The sequence below is a fragment of the Haliotis asinina genome, chromosome 7 (genome assembly GCF_037392515.1).
Source record: "Haliotis asinina isolate JCU_RB_2024 chromosome 7, JCU_Hal_asi_v2, whole genome shotgun sequence".
Classification (NCBI taxonomy): Eukaryota; Metazoa; Mollusca; class Gastropoda; order Lepetellida; family Haliotidae; genus Haliotis; species Haliotis asinina.
This window is the reverse complement of record NC_090286.1, coordinates 17,648,660-17,666,122: the sequence shown is the minus strand read 5'-3', so window position 1 is coordinate 17,666,122 and position 17,463 is coordinate 17,648,660. Positions and strand designations below refer to the sequence as shown.

At 38.7% G+C, this 17,463-nt stretch overlaps 1 protein-coding gene across 2 annotated transcripts in view; it reads left to right on the top strand.

Annotated features, from left to right (window-relative positions):
• LOC137291111 (palmitoyltransferase ZDHHC21-like) overlaps nucleotides 1-17,463 on the top strand; it is a 312,776-nt gene that overhangs the window by 17,231 nt on the left and 278,082 nt on the right. For both annotated transcript variants that reach the window (XR_010957245.1, XM_067822392.1), the window contains exon 2: nucleotides 2,873-3,135. Coding sequence is in view for 1 of the 2 variants with exons in the window: in XM_067822392.1 (XP_067678493.1) it covers nucleotides 2,886-3,135 (250 nt within the window). In the remaining variant the exon portion in view is untranslated. The remainder of the gene's footprint in view (nucleotides 1-2,872; nucleotides 3,136-17,463) is intronic.

Genomic DNA, 17,463 nt, shown 5'->3' with positions numbered 1-17,463 from the left:
CTTTAGAATGAGCAATGAGGGAGGCAATTGGTTCAATGAGAATGAGGGAATCATCTTTTCCCTCAGGCAGTCTTACCTTGAAATGAATTTCACTCTGAGGGGGGATATGAATTTGGTCTATTGTTTTTGCTAATCCACTAATTTCTTGATCTTGATTGGTACTGAAGTTAATATACTGCCTATCTGAAGTGTTGTTGCCTATTATGAGGGAATGGCAGCTATAATCTATGACTGCATCATTGTCACTTGAGGAAGTTTTCACCCAGTAGGACTGACTGTGGTAATGAGGGCAGGACATGGAATTCTTGTGAAAATTCCTGATCTTCAATGACAAAATCTAACACAACACTTTATGCAATTCACCGCCAACACCCTGAATGTGTGGAAAGGATGAGTTTCCAAGTACAGGGTTGTTGAAAGCCTTGTTTAGAAAAGCAGATGAAATGCAACAGGATGCCCCTGTATCTATTAAACAAGTTGTTGTTTCAGTGCCAAATGTTACCTGAATTACACTCTTGGCAAGGGGTGTAACTAAGGACACAGTAGGAATTTCACTTCCAAAGTTACTTTCCATCCCAAACTCCATATTTGCCATGACACCTTATAGTATGTACCATACTATAATGAAGAAAGACAAGGAATCAACAGTGTAAACTTGTACTTACAATTTTTCTTCCATGCTTGGTGTCTTTACAAGAGTTGGTGGTCCTTAATCCAGTGCTGAGATCAGAGGTGGATGCAGTTGCTTGTTATTCCATAGGTTCTTGTAGCTGGTTGTTGTTAGTTCCTGGGCTCCGAGGTTCCGAAAATCGTTGATTCCCCGCCAACTGTTATGATATGGATCTCGGGTCCAAGTGAGGGTACCAGTGAGCTCCCTTATCTAACTGGCGTGCTGGTTTGCTTGGGGGAATTAACTCAGCAAAGAGTCCGAAGTCACAAGAAGCTAATTACAATTTTATTTACAAGAGATGGAGTAACAAGGGTGGCCACAGAGAGTCGGTACAACCCTCTGGGCTGAGGGCTAGAGCTGACCTGTGTTGGGTGTCTAAACCCTACTGATGGACACATGAAGTTGGAGACTATTTAACTACAATTTAAACAATACAAAGATTCTGATTTGCTGACTGATACAAAAATGGGTGTAACCTACAATAGCCAATGAAATACAGAATAAACAAAATGGGGTGTGTCCTACCATTACAACTTCAGTGACCAGACAGGGGGAGTACTTAATCTTTTAATCCTATTATCTAAGTGACATTAATCTTGTTGGCACATTTACTGGATGCTTGATTGCTTACTCTGGGCTGGATCTTTAACGACCCTTAACTGGTGTTTGCATAATGTTATTTTACTGTAGGTGATAGCATGTTTACCTCATCAAAGCAGTTTATTAACCTTTCTAGACATAACCTTTGTCTTAGTGAATGGTTTGTCTTACAGTGGTGTTCTGATTACCTCAGGTTAGGCTTTTAACCATGAAATTGTGTGGTCATAACTTATACCTTTTTCAATAGAATGTCTGTGAGATAAGCTTTACTACTTTTGAGAGGAGTCTTGTCTAAGCTACTACTGATACATGATGAAACTAATATTCTATATTCATATTTTCCTAATATTTGAATGCTAATATATTGCTTGTACTGGTTACAATGAATTTTGGTATGAATTACCATTTCATGATAGCTCTCTCACCTGTCTCGTTTCAGCTTTATGGTCTGCCAACTCAGTGTCAAGTGTTGACTAAACTTTTTAAGCAGTTTTATAGTTACAGGCATTGTTCATGTTTTTAACACCTGTAAACTCTTAAACTGCTATTTGCTGTCATCTGTTGGTAATGATTTTGCATGTGTGCAAAGTGCAGAAAATTGTGCAAATTCCCACCTTCAGTCAGACATATGAATGATGGTGCCAACGTTTAGCTGTGAGGCCCATAGCACTCCTTGATATGCCTCAAATCTTTTGAGTTGCTGTAATGGTATTTTAAAGATACACAGCGAATTGTAGCAATATATATATAATTATCACAAGTGTAAATGGCATATTTCGAAGCATGTTACTTTTGAGGCTTTATTTAACCTGGAAGCAAGCCTGACAAATCAACAAAGGATGCTCAAATTGACGCATATGCCAGTTTTTTTTATTGACAGACAGTATTGGCCTATTGATCCTCATTGAGAAGAAGCCCCTATACAAGTTTGTCTATAGCAATGTCATAATCTCTTTCCAAATATCCAGTTAGTTACAGTGAAAACTGATGGCTGGTCTGATCCAACCTAAGTGTGGCTAACGTTGACATTTCATGTGACATGGCTCTATCCTTGTTAATGTGTGAAGAAACTGTGAGAAAGTATTTAATAAGGATCACATATATTATTTATGTCAAATATATATTTTAATCAAATCACCAGTGGTAATTCTGAAAATTTGCCGATAAACCTAGGTTCTGTGTGGATGTTTTGGGAAAAATGTGAATACCGAAGTGAGGTATTGAATAGTGCAAAAAGGTATATATGTCTTTGGATAGTGTTTTGAAAATTGCATTTCGCCAAGCCCAGTCATGAGACACCTCTTACATCACATATTTTGCCACACTCAGCTGCAATTTTTTGTACATTTAAGGATAAAATAAACACTCTTTTTCACTGAACGAAATGTCTAGATGAAATACAATGAAAACTATGGAGTGTGAAAACAAACACTGTGGTGGTGAGACTGGGCTTGACTGAAATGAAACCAATGAAGGAATAAGATTGTATGCTGTGTAGCATTTTCTCAAAGTTTAAGACATCCATTCGTCTATCGTAGCATGCATAGACTCGATACTGTTATAGACCTATTATTATAAAATCTGAAACATCTGATATTTCAGTATTGCCTACAAGATGAAATCTATGAGGAATGCTGCTGAACTGGTGGAATTACTGCAATTACCTCATGAAAAACCTCTCCCTTCAACTGAATCCACAATCAAGTGCCCATTATTGGGAAGGATCCATTTTGTAAGGGATCCCAAAGGCATCATGCAGCTCATGTGTGTTTTCTTCTACTGGATGTATGGAACATTCTCAAGCTTGTTTATTATCATAATTCCAAGATATGCAGAGGGATATATTTCTGGAATCTTTGTGACAGGTGATTATTGTTCATATTTCTTCCGTTTGTTTCCTTTCATAACCATTTACAAGTACAGTTGAGCACTGTTTTCTCAATATTCATGATACCAAGAAAAACAATTGATTCATCCATACCTCAAGACATCTGCTAGACAATCTCCTGCTAGTCACATGATTACACAAAACTCTCAATGGATTCTCACTATGTTTTCATTTGGAACTATAATCTGTTATCAGTAGTGTTTAGTCATGACAGTGAGTACTTCCTAATTAATTCATTCACATTTTATCCTAATTAAATAACAAGTGACACCTTCAGCTCATTTAGCCCAAATTAGTTTGCACTAACGCATCCCTTTGATTCTTGCTGCAACATGTGGAAATGTGGGGAAACAATCTCAGTTCAGAGGGATACTTGAAAGGTAGGTGAATATCGAGACCCTTCACAAATACTGAGTTAAATGGGTAATTTGCTTGTTGAGGCTATGAAATTGTATCGCGATAACAATAATATTGAGACATCCTTATCGAGTTGAAAGAGTTTGAATAATGATAAATTATGAGGGATTTTTCTGGGGCCAAGATGACAACCAAAATATCATATTAGAGTTCAACACAATGGTGCACAACTGTATGCTTGACATATTGCATGTATGGGTGTGCGTAATTCTTTATATCTGGTATTCTTCCTTAGTACCTTTATGCATGACATTGTGATGATACACATTTTTTTGTTTTTTTATTCCAGCATACTAGATACACAATCACAAGGGTATCGGTTGTGAAAAAGTGTTACAGGCTTCAGCACATAGAGCAAAGTGATGGACATCGGCAATATAAGGTTATAATTCTATGGCTGTATTGGAATACAAAATAGCAGAAGTAAATATCATGGCTTATGAGCCAATGATGTCTAACTTCAGATAAGGTTAATCTGATTATTAAAGATACAGAATTCGAAAAAAGGCTCAAATGGCTAAAGGCTAATAGCAATACCAGAAGACCAGTAGAATACACACTCAGAAATAAGATTGTCTAATAAAAAGTCAAAGGATGTTTTTTCAAAAAAAGACAAAAGTTGGAGACTGGCAGTTGCAAGGACAGAGTCGCTCCATGACTTCTGTCCCTCCATGACTATAAGCAAGTGGACTAACACATCAAATGGGCTTTCTAACTATAGGTGTACACTCATATTTGACCTGCAAAAATGGGAGAGTGGTATCTACAATGTGTATGGCTATCAGTAGTAAATCAGAAGTACATGTGAGTCTTTGAGTTCAAAAGCTCAAACAATATTACAATGTTTTCAAAGTAAAGATAGTCAATAGCTACAGACACATGAACAAACAGGTTACAGGAACATGGTTACTATGTCAAATTAACATAGAGATTGCAGAATGTATGGTTATAGGTCCATAATAGAACAGTATGATCAACGATTTATCTGAAGCAGTTCCAGATTTTGAATCCAAAGAAAATGGTGCAATGTTTTCAAGAAGAAAGCAGTGTATAGCAGCTGTGACAGTTATACACAAACGCCCAGACATTGTATTAAGATTATGATTAAGATCATACAGGTACAGTACAGGCAGACTACTCAGTTTAATAAATCTAGATTGTTTACATTGAGAGGTAACACAAATAAAAGATGATACAACTGAAATCTAAGTGTACTTCTTGACTTAAAGTTTAAAACTCTTTGTGAGTGGCGACCATTGTTTTTTTCAAAGGCATTATGTTTGTTATTCTTACAAGCAATAAACCTTTCAATGACATAAACCTGTTTGATGTTATTTATAAGGTTATCAATTAATAGGGTGTTGCCCTTTAGACTGCATAGAAATATATGTCTTTTGCTCAGTAAGATTAAGTGATTCGACAGGATATATTGCTCAGGATAGCCAAAGAGAATTGCATTGGAATCCAAGGTTATATCCATATTAATATGGGTATGTAAAAATAACTCTCCCAAAGCTGCTTTACATGTTCACATTGAAGGAAAACACGAGCAAAGTAATCCCAGTCTGTTTTACAAAATGTGCATATATCATCATTTACTAGGTTCATAGTCTTTAATTCCTTTTTGGTGTACTGGGGAAATATATTTTTTCAGTTTGGAGAAGTGAGACTGAACTGTGGGACACGTATTAGTGGCAATGACATTATCATAAAAATACCTGGAGCCCCTTCCAGACTAAGCAAATCAAGTAAACTATTTCGAATAGTCAAGTTTGATTTAATTATACATGTTTGCTGGTTGGTGCACTGTTTCCATTTAGGGGGGAAGCTACATGACAGTGTTTGATAATCTAAGAAAGTTCCTCGGATATTATGTACGTTTTTCAATTCATTAAAAGTCATTAAACCTCTTGTGTTACATATGTCCTTAACACAATGCAACCCTTTGTCATACCAATTTTGATGATTCAACCAAAGAGGTCGAGATAAGATGTAATCAATGTTGTCAGGATATTCTTTCTCGTTTCTTAAATATTTTGACAAGGCATCCAATACAGATCTCCAATAGGGGCTTCTACATTTATTTCGGATATTGATATTTGCTCCCAAAGAAGAGATTTCAAATGCGGAAAACTGGCTTTGGTCTATTAAGGTTGGGATTTTGGAAACATTTTCTTAAATGAGAAAGTTTCAAAGCTTGAATAAACGAACTAACATTTATCATTCTTAGACTGCCTTCATCATATTTCCTAATCATATTAGTCATTTTTATTTTGTCCCTTTTCCCATCTGATAAAAAATTTAAAAATATTTGATTTAGTTCCTTAACAAAAGCTTCAGGGGGAGTAGGTAAGGCTATGAGTATATGAACTAAGGTAGATAGAGCTAAACATTTAATAACTGTAATTTCGCCAATCAAAGTCAGTGGTCTAAGTTTCCATGAAGTGTGTATTCTGTGTGCATGTATAAGGCCCCCCTAAGTAATGGAAGGAATTACAGCATAAATCATGCCACTGGATGTTTATGATGTTCAGACGTAAACAACCTCTGGGGGCATGACTTATGACACTCTTCTGCAGTGACGATCTTTTCTAAAAAAATAATTTATAGCTCCAATAACACCTCATACCTAAACCCATTCAACACGGGTGGTCAAAGATTGATAATAATGAAAATGAAAACAGTAGAAAATATAGTTGCAAGCAATAATGAGGGCTCCCTGTCATGAATATAATCCAGCTATTTGTAACTCACACGTTGATGTTGAAAGTGGTAATGGTTTGTTAATATGAATGATATCACTGATAGTCGAATGCTCTTTGACAGGAACAACTGGAAGTTTCTAGCAGCTGTTGGAAACCATTATCACTTACATATGAATCTGAAAAGAAAGGGAAGCTTCGAACAGTCACAAAACTAGAAAATTTGTCAACATAACAAGTTTCCCTAATATGCAGATGATACAGGGTTTAGGCCAATGATACCAGCTTCAGTAATGAATGTCTTTTATCTGATGCAATCTTGTATACAGTACATAAAGCACGGTTGCTTACTACCCCCTGCGAATTTTTATTGAAATCAAGTGGTATGTATGCATTGCGGAAGACACTCGTCCATGCTTTTGTGACACATAAGGAACGTTCATGTTTAAAGCTCTTCACCGTCTAGCCCCTCTGCATCTGGTACATCTGCGATCAGCTTCTCTTTAACAGTTTAATGTTATCAAAACAAGACCAACACTCCACGGTGAAAAAAGTTTTGCCAAAGCAGGAAGCAGGCCTTGCACTCTGTCATTAAAATGTGAGAATGGGACTAAAAATGGAAGTATTTTTTGCATCAAGTCGCACAGCAGTATTCTTGTTCTGCGACAGCGGCTTAGAACAAACCAGACAATCGTGATCAACGGAGAATAAATCCCTCATGAAATCTGGAATATCTACTGTTCAGAGCTTCTGATACTTTTAAATTAAGAAACACTATGGGACAGTTTGAGTGTCTCTGATCATGCATTTCTCTTGTAGCTGACTCAACATAGATGTGTTACTAAGAAAGTTTGATTCACAATATCCGTGACCAAATAAACATTTGTTCATTTCGTAACAAAATATAACAACAGTTTATTCTTCATACAGTCTGGGATGTCAGTGGAACTTTGTTATCATAGGTTATTCTTTTAGCCTGTTTGATGACTCAAGCAGCGACTGCTATTACCGGAAGAAGCAGGACTTGACTTTGCAAATAGCTCATTGGGAAATATAATCTTAGGAAGAGTTTACCAAACTCCAACGTGTCCAAAACACTGATGAAATATGGATCATGACCCAATCTAAAATGTAAGCACAAACGACACAATAGCTAACCTTCAAGTTCAATACAAGATTCTTACCTTTTCATATAAATGTGTCAATCAAACTGCTCCTGTTTATTTTATAAAATTGATTGATGTGTGAATCTCCTCGGTCAGTAATATCTGCTGATCAGTTTCTTTCTAAAGCATTCAAAACTTAGTATTATTAGCTCTTTTCCAAACATTACATTGTTATACTCTATAGCTACATTGCATGCCGAAACGTACTTGACAAGTCGTGAATCACATTTAACTGTCGGTACAAGCGTTGTGATTACTACTTTAAACTTTATCCAGTAAGCGATAGTACTTTTTAACATTTATGAATTGCATATTGTTTATGCATAAAGTAATCAAACGTATTGCCAACTCAGCAATACCACCACACTACAAGAGGAGAAACGCATGTGCCTGCACAAGAAATACATGCAAAATCATGCATCGGATAAAAATAGACATGAAATGTACAACTATTGAGTCGGCATTTAGACAGCTTGAAGGATGGGTCCCAGTAAAAGTTTGAAAACAGCTTAAATTGCAAAAATCAATTACAAAAATGACCATTATCTCCTTTTCAAAATGAGATGTAAGTAGTTTATTTCCGTACTTTTCCAAGTGTGTGAGCGATTACACCAACTGTGCCTTGGAAGGGCCCCCCTCATTAAACTGCTGGCGTATGAACCCATTCACACGTTAAACATCGGAATAGCTATTACATACACAAAAGCACATATATTTATACGTATATTACTCAACTTTGAATGGAATCCTTGAACATGCAGACTGTGGTGAGTGGTGGTGTGTAGTACTGCGCAAAGATCTCTAGCTTGTCTCCATGCAACAGCTGGACAGGGTGATTGAAGAAGCGGCCATAATCGTCATATGTTTAGTGAGGGTAATTTCCTGTAACTTTCACACATTCCCTCGTGTATCCTTGAGCTGTCAGAGATATAAAGGAGTGCTTTTTTTCTTAATCTGTCGAAATTTGTGGGTTTTGAGAGCCAATATTGTTTATCATGACATTCTTTCAAGCCTTTTTGCGTGATTCCTGCTGTTGGCTGCCTTGAGCTGTGACCAACTTTGTTTCGCACTCTTTTCTTTCATTTGGGGCAAGTCTTAAATGTAGTTTTGTTCTTTCAGTAGAAGCACGCTCTGTCAGCGGCCAGATGGTGCATTTTAGCGACTCGACCTGTCCAGGTGAAATTCTAGACATTTTGATTGTGCATTTGCTCAGGAAATCTGAAACTCATAGGATCAGTAGTTTTGGAGATATTTGAAGCTGAAATTGCAAAGAAATTAATTAATTTTGATTTATCTCCCCTTTGCTATTGGGCCTAGAGCCTTAAGATTTTAATGGGGAATATCTATACCTCGATGGGCATTTGCCTGATTTTTTTTCAAGCGATTCTGTCCACTGGTGCTCTTTGTAGCTCTGGTAGAAAATCTGGTGGAATAATAATAAATAATAATAATAATAAAAATAAACTTTTCAAAAATAATGAAAAGCAATTTTACAGGCAACTCAAGACAAGTGGTATTGATGAGCATGATAAACGGCCTCCCATGGCTGCCAGTGAAAGGTTCTGGAAACAGTTGTGGTCTGTACCCGGCAACTGTAACCTGGAGGCACCATGGGTCAGTGATTATGACCACGCAATGCATGAGAAAGTAACTAGGTCATTTGTCTGTTACATCTCACCAGATTGCCTGAAGACTGTTATAAAGAAGTCCAAATCTAATACAGCTCCAGGGCCTGATGGCATTCGAAACCGGTATTGGAAACTGTTTCCCTGTGTCCAAGCACCACTCCTTCACTGTTTCAATTCTCTTGTGGATACAGGTGATGTTCCTCCATGGTTCTGCAAAGGTCGCACAATACTCCTTCCCAAAAAAGGAGACTTGACTGATCCGAAAAACTTCCACCCTATCACATGTCTAAATACTCAATATAAATTATTCACAGGGTGTTTGTCAAACCTCGTGTCATGTTACTGCTCTTCCAATGAGATAATTTACAGAGAGCAGAAGGGGGTGAGAAAGGGATGTTGGGGGTGCAAGGATCAACTTCTTGTACAGAAAATGATTTTGGAAGAGGCTAAAACATACCACCGCAACCTCTCCATGTGCTGGATAGACTACAAAAAGGCATACAACTCTGTCCCTCACGAATGGATTCTGAAGTCTCTTCAGTGTATTGACCTCCCTGAGCGACTACTTGATTTACTCAAGTCTTTAATGAGTTGCTGGTTGACTCAACTTGAGATGTACTCGCAAGGAGAGGTGCAGACATCGGAATCCATTCCAATCAGAAGGGGAATATTTCAGGGGGACTCCTTCAGTCCATTGCTTTTTTGTCTGTCTCTAAATCCTTTGAGTTTCCTGCTCAACGGGGAGGAAGGGTACCATCCCGGACCTCCTCAGCACAGATCCCCAACACCTCTCACTCATCTCCTCTATATGGATGACATCGAGCTCCTTGCCAAAGGAGAGACCAATTTGAAAGAACAGGTTCTCCTTGTCGAGTCCTTCTCTAATGATATTGGCATGACATTTGGACTCGACAAATGTAATACTCTTCATCTGAAACGTGGCAAGGTAACTAATGATGGATCGGTCAAGTTACAAGGGGGAGGAGTTATTGAGCATCTTGTGGAAGATCAGGCCTACACCTATCTTGGAATGCAAGTTCGAGACAAGCTCCAGAATGCCCAGATTCAAGATAAACTTCGGGCCGAGTATAAATCTCGTTTAAAGAAAATATGGAGTTCAGAGCTAAATGCTCAAAACAAAGTCAAAGCCACCAATACTTTTGCTGTGCCAGTCCTCTCCTATTCCTTTGGAGTCTTGACCGCCTGACCAGAAGGATCATGTCTGATAACAGAGCACACCACCCTCGTTCCTCTCTTAATCGTTTATACATGCCAATCATTTCAGGAGGTGAGGGTTTGATTAATGTGGAGGCTCTTCATGATAGAATTTTATTGTGTACTTTTGCACATATTTATTTATTGGATGATCCTCTGGTGATGCACGTCAAGACTTATGATGAAAGCAAGGAATTCCACAGCTATTTGAAGGGTGCCAAGGTTGTTGGACACAATTTGAAATTTGAGGTTGATTTTGTTGATGGCGATGTACTGCTGGATGGTACAGCGATGGGAGTAAACCAGGTGAAGTCTTTCACCAAGTCTGCTCAGAGTCGGTCCTTTGTTGAGAAGCTGTCTGAGAAGCCATTGCATCGTGTGTACATGCAGTGCGTGGAACAGAACAGCAATCCAACCGACTCCTTCGCCTGGATGAAGTTGGCTGGTCTCAAATGTCAAACTGAGGGCTTCCTTTTAGCTCCTCAGGACCAGTCACTTCCCACTCACAATTGCCAGAATGTTATTCTTAAGGAAAATTGCAATGAATTTACAGAGACTGTCCAACACCTTGTCAGTGGATGCTCTTCCTTGGCACAAACAGCATATCTTAAAAGACATGATGGCATGGCTCGCTGCTTTTACTGTCGTCTCCGCCATGCCTGTGGCTTTGACTCTGAGGTCCATCAATGGTACGACCCTGAACATGTCCAGGGCGTCCTGGAAAATGATGCTTTTAAACTTCTCTGGAATAGGCCAATATGCAGCCCGAGACGAATTCCAGCCAACAAACCTGATCTTGTTCTTTTTGATAAAGCCAATGAAATTATTTATATCATTGAATTTTCTGTCCCTTTTGACAGCAATATGGTTGGCAAGATTCAGGAAAAGCATGATAAATATGCGGATCTCGCCTTTGAAATGTCTCGCCTGCATCACAAGCACACTGTCGTCAGGCTCCCCATTGTTCTCTGTGCCCTTGGTTTGGTACCTCCTGATCTCTTGGCGCAGATGAGGAGAGTGCCCAAGGTTCTCCACTGGGAGCACAGCCCTTCTGACAATCTGGGTAATGCAGAAGGCTGCAGTGTTGGGGAGCCTTAATATTCTCTGGAAAGTTCTTGGTGGGTTCGACTAGGCAGTGTTTCCTTGGAGAAGTCCCATTCGCTGTCTGGGCTGCGTGTAGAGGGGGCAAGGGCCCTGAGCTGATGATGAGCTTTACCAGCCTGACTGTTCTAAGATCACTCAAACCCTCTCTGCTGCATTTCAGTTCTAATCTGTAAAACAGAATAATAAAAACACGAACAATTACAATAGGTCTCCTGCTTATCATCAAGGAGCCCTAACTTAAAACAAAACTCACCGAGATGGGTGCTCCTTCCAGTGACACCATGTTTTGATATGTTAGTTTCAGGACGTGACCGACAAATCACGGAACTGAGCCGAGAAATCTCCGAAGATTGCCGATCTTGTTTCAAGTATTCCGACATTGTATTCCGACATTTCTGATAGGGGTGTTGTGTTTATGTTATTACTGCTAAACTACTGATATTGCTGCAATTGACAAAATCGTCTATGAAATTTAGGGTTGTAACTCGGAAACTAGGCAAAGCAGGAGACAAAACTAAATGATAGTAGATTGCATACACCTTTTAGTTTTCACAACAGCTATCGCGATTTCAGGTTTGTACAAACCTGTGACCGAAATAGTTTACCCCCTGAAATGTAGATGAATTCTGCATAGACCCTCATATCTGTACCTACTATTACGTCAGGGAGACACGCTGCTCTGATTGGTTGAAATTTCGTTCATGGCTGGGAATTGTGCACTGTTGTCAAAAAGGTCGACTTAAGGTAATTAAAGATCGAATTGAGCAGTTTTAATGGCGGGGTTCCATTTACAACAATGTCAGTGAGTGATTTATGCATTTGCATCCCCTGTAGTATATGTGATCTTTAAGAAGAAAGTACAGGTTAAACTGGCGATGAGTCTGGTTCTGGCTCTGACCCTCAGTCTCACTCAGGACCTTTTTTGCTGTGTGCTGCTGGAGAGGTTGTTGGTTGTGCCTCGGTCGTCTGGCCTGCTGTCTGTTGCTTGCTCAGAAAAACCTTTGTTTTTGTGGGCAGAAGTTTGCATCCTTCTTTAAGCACACTGACTCAATTTGTGACCCTGTCATCACATTTACTGTTAGGTACCTGAGTGGGATGTCTTGCCCACATTCTTAAGTTGTTTGTCACACCTGGATGGTGACACTTGGCCCATAGCTCCAGTATCTTCACCTACTGTTTCATGCTTTTTAACTGTCACAGTGTCCCACACTTTAGCACCTCAACTACCTGATATACTTCATCAAGACTGTCCAACATCAGCAAAAACACACACAATTGCAAGCTTCAGTAACCCATCCAAGCATAGGCGACTCTCTTAGGGTAGTTTGACCTTCGTTGCAGTTTTTCACTGCATAGCTGTTACAGAAATTTTGTTACCTGAAATTAAAGTTAAAGAAAAGTTATCAGTTTGTGTGTCAATTTCACCAGGATTTTGAAGTTAGACTTGAAGTTTCATTTAGTTCTTCCTGCTGACACTGGAAGGTAAATGCTAGGCGATAGATGTTTGTTAGTTACTTTATTCATTCCACACTCATGTGGTAAAAAATTTCACTGTTGTCTAGTAACCAAAGTGCTCAAAGCTAAAATAACAGCCTGAATTTGTCCTTAGGCTCCTGTCTGGCTGTCAGTTTTGTGAGCACTGTATGAGCAGAAGGGATGGTGTGATGGTAGCACTTGGAGGAATAGAAAAATAATTGCTTACTTCCAGGACAAATGGCAGTTTCTAAATTAAATTGGTGCTAGATGTAGATGTTATGCTAATGAGGGAACTATATATGTATGGATCTTCAAATTCAGGTCTATTGAAGTGTACTTTGGCCAATGTAAATAACATCCATCCCCAAGAGTCTGTTCCATGAAAACAAGAGGACTCAATTATTTACAGACTGCAGCTATATAAGCTGGAATATTGCTGAGTGCAGCATAACACTAAACTTGCTCACTTACTCAATTGTTAAAAGATCACACATGCCCATTACTGCAACATATACTATTGTGCCAGTGATGTACACTATTCTTTACATTGGGCTGATATTGCAGTTTCATGTGAACAGGTTATTAAACAGTGATGAAATTCAACCTTGTAAGAAAAACTGATAATATTAATGAAAATGTTTTATACATTTGTGAAATGCATGGGCACAGGTATTTACAGGAATTGTCTTGTTCATTGAACTTGTTTGTCATTTTATGGACAAAACAATTATAAATATTATGATTGCACAATTCCATTTAGAAAGTGGTCACATGCTACGTATGTCATATTTGTGTTTTCACTTACTTAGTAAAGTACAAATTCTAGTATATTTTTGGTGAAGTCCCATCTGGGATTCGAACCTGCACCCTCAGAGTCAGGCACCTAATTGCCTGCACACAAAGTCAGCCGCCTAACTGTGGAAGTCACAGTGACTGAGCAGGTTAGGCGGCTTACTTTGTGTCCTGGTTATTAATATTGATTAACCAGATGTGTGTTTGTGAGCAGATTCATGATCAATGCAACCGCGATTCTCTCACAATGTTCACTTTTCAAACCTTATGAAAATGTGCACCTGAAAAAAATGTTGGTGTCCAGGGGGTTAACTCGGTGACATCACAATGCCATGGTGACGCAATACATGTGGAAGTCAGTAGATACACCTAAAAGGGCTAATAGAATACATGTTATGATGAATATATACAATATTGCTGGCTTAACTCAGAAATGTTCTGATACTTATTATGCAAAGCTGTTGATTGATAGTACAAACCTGTGATACATGTATAGAATGTAAAGTTACAGCAGTGTGCACATAGAAATTATGGTTTACAGTGACAGGGTAGGGCATTGTCTTTTATTGTTTCATGTAACATGTATTTGGGAGGTACACACTCTGACCCATGTTTATTCCTGTTTTTGAGTTTTTGATGGAGATAGCTTCAATCAGCTTGCATTTCCACCAGTTATTGATGCTTTTAGCAAGGACTTCAGTTTCCCAGTCAATTTCATGATTATGATTAAGTGTTGGAAAACTGCAGATTTCAGATCCAATTTGGCCACTGAAGTTTTGTGTTCTTTGACATGTGTAGCTACTAGTCTGCCTGTCTCACCAATGGACAAGTCACCACACTCACTTTTCAGTTTATATGCAGAGCCTTTTGGGTTGGATATGGTGTGATTGCTACCTTACCATTAACAGAGTTTTAAGAGCTTAGAAAAAGTGGTGTCTTAAGAAATGCTTTGCTGATGGTTATGTGAAATCTGTATAAATAACTGACAGTGCTATTGTTGTTGTACTCCACAAGACTGTGTTCAGGAGAGATATGGTCATAGCTGGAACAATGGGAGATACATCAGGCCTCCAAGTTCTGAATTCTTTGAAGTTTCTGAATTGGTTTGGATGTACAGTACAGTGAGTTGCAGTAGTCAAGTTTGGAAGTTACTAGGCAGTACATCAACATTTTGCAGGTTTGAATGTCAAGGAAACAATCGCACTAGACCTACATTAGCAAAGTTTTCATCTACTCAGTGTAAAGTGTGTGCCTTACATTGTCGTGATAAGTTAAGATCTCCAGTGATCTCACAGGCATTGTGTCTGGGGTCGACCACACTGTTATCCGCTGTTGTCAGCTCTTGCCATGGTGTTATCAGTCTCATCTAAAACAGCAGGGTCTGATATTACTCAGGGTAAAGAGTCATGAGTAGGTCCCCGTCCATCATCACTAATTTACCATTTTTGAAGAGACCATATTTATTTTGTTGTTTCAAGGCAGCTAACATTTTTCTCTGTTTGCCTGTGAGATCACTGGAGATTCCACAATCACTGATCACTGGGTTGGATATGGCATGATTGCTCCCTTTACCATTAACAGAGTTTTAAGAGCTTAGAAAAAGTGTCAATGATGGCCATTTCCGTTTTTAGTCTGCTGACTTGGTGGCTGCAGGACCGAACATATAGGATGTTGATGTGGATGGGAGATGGCTCAGGTTTCGAAGGACGCTGAACTTGGTCTTGTAGTTTTTTTCTTTACAGTGGTTTCCACAAGATTCTTAGTTACCCATTGTATGTAACATATGTTGTCTTCACGTGGTCTACTTCTTGTTTGTTGGAGGCCAGTGTTCCGTTGTTATAAACCTCTTGAGATGATTTCTCTTTATCTTGTAGGTTCCTTCAAACATGATGAAAACCTCAAATGCATCTTAGTTGGAGGAAGTCCCAGGGACTTCTACATGAAAACCTGGGTATTTGGTAATTACCTCTAATACTTTATGTATAATTTTTTACCAAGTACCTGGGTCTTCATGTGGAAGTCCCTGGGTCTTCCTCGACGTAAAAACTACAGGTATGCACTCTTAATGAATGCAATCAAAAACAAAACCAAAAGTACAGTACTGGTTTGTTTGGGAAGTCGAAATATTTAGAGAACGGTTACTGTCCAGTGATAGTATAAATGATCTTGATACTTTTCTTGATGTTGTGACTGAAAACATTACTGAAGCTGTTGACTTATTTGTAAATTTGATGTTTAAAGCTGCCAACTGTATGAAATGAAGTAATTCTGTGATCAATACCCAAGATCAACCGTGGTTTGATAGGGAATGCCAATATTACCGTGCTGAGAAGGAGAGGATGTAAAAGGGGCACAGATGCGGAGCATTTTCCGTGGACTGGTTGTTTCTTTTGTTATGGCTTTTCTCCCGTGAGTACCTGGATGATATCCCAGAATTCATGACTGGTTCGTGACCTCTGCTGCGCCACCCATATGCGCAACTGATAGTTTAAGTACAGACTGACCAACAAAAATGAAGTCATTATTATGAAAACTGATGAAACACTTTGAAGTTAATCATCTGCCAGTGGTAAAAAAAATGTTTAGGACTGAAAAATAAAGAAGTCAGTGTATGAATTGATAATTTGTCTTATAACCATAATTTGTTTCTTGATACATTTGTATGTATTTTGTCAGTACAGATTAGTAAATCCATACACATAAACACTGCCTTGTGACAAATCCACTGTGAAAGTAATTAATCAATCAGCGTGTTATCGGTCAATCCTTAGATCAATGTTTGTTTTTGTAACACAGCTGATAAACCCTCTATATTATGTAACAAGTAATACATTTGCCACATCAGACCTTAATTCATAATGTTGAGTATTTACTCCAGACAAGCGGGGTTACCACTAACTACACCTGTTATAAACCCATTAACTGACCATCAAGTGAATGATGACAAATAACATGTATATTTATACTATCAAATGCGGGTTACAGCAAGGAAGATGTAATCTCTGCGTTGCATACAGCCTGGAAACACTTACAGGCTGAAACTGTTTTGAGGATGCCAATGGAACTTTGTTACATAAGAAATATAGTATTCCCAGAAATTATTGAGAATCATGTTGCGTCATGTAACTCATTACGTTTATTAACTTCTGGCGTTTTACTTACATAAACATGTTAAAACATCATCCTTTTACAGTCTCAGTCTTGTTTTAGTACTTTGTTAGACCTCCTCGCTCAGCAATGCATGCCTGAATACGCCTAGGCACACTACCCATCAAAGTTTGTAGGTAATCGTGTGACAGGGTATCCCAATATTGGACCACCTCGGCCTTCATATCTTCAATATTTCTCAGTCCCTTTTGGTTTATTCTGTCCTTCATGACTCCCCATACATTCTCAATTGGGTTTAGGTCTGGGCTGTAACTGGGCCAGTCTAAAACTTGAACATTTTCGCCCGACAACCACTGTTTTTATGTAGCGCCCAGTGTGTTTTGTGTCATTATCATGCTGGAAAATGCAATCATCTTCATACAATGTTTGTGCTGTCGGAAGAAGGTGACCATTTAGAATGTCGACGTATCTTTCTTTTGGCAATTTTCCCGTGAAAACACACAATGGCGTCACTCCGCGAGCCGATATGCCACCCCACATGTGAAACTTCGGGCTATGTTTTGGTCGCTGGTAGATAGGTTTGACAGTATCTTTGGTCCAAATTTTCACACAATTAGGGAAAAGCCAAACAGAACTTTCATCCGAAAAGAAAACATTATCCCAATCTTGATTTTCATGAGCCCGACACCAGTTGAAA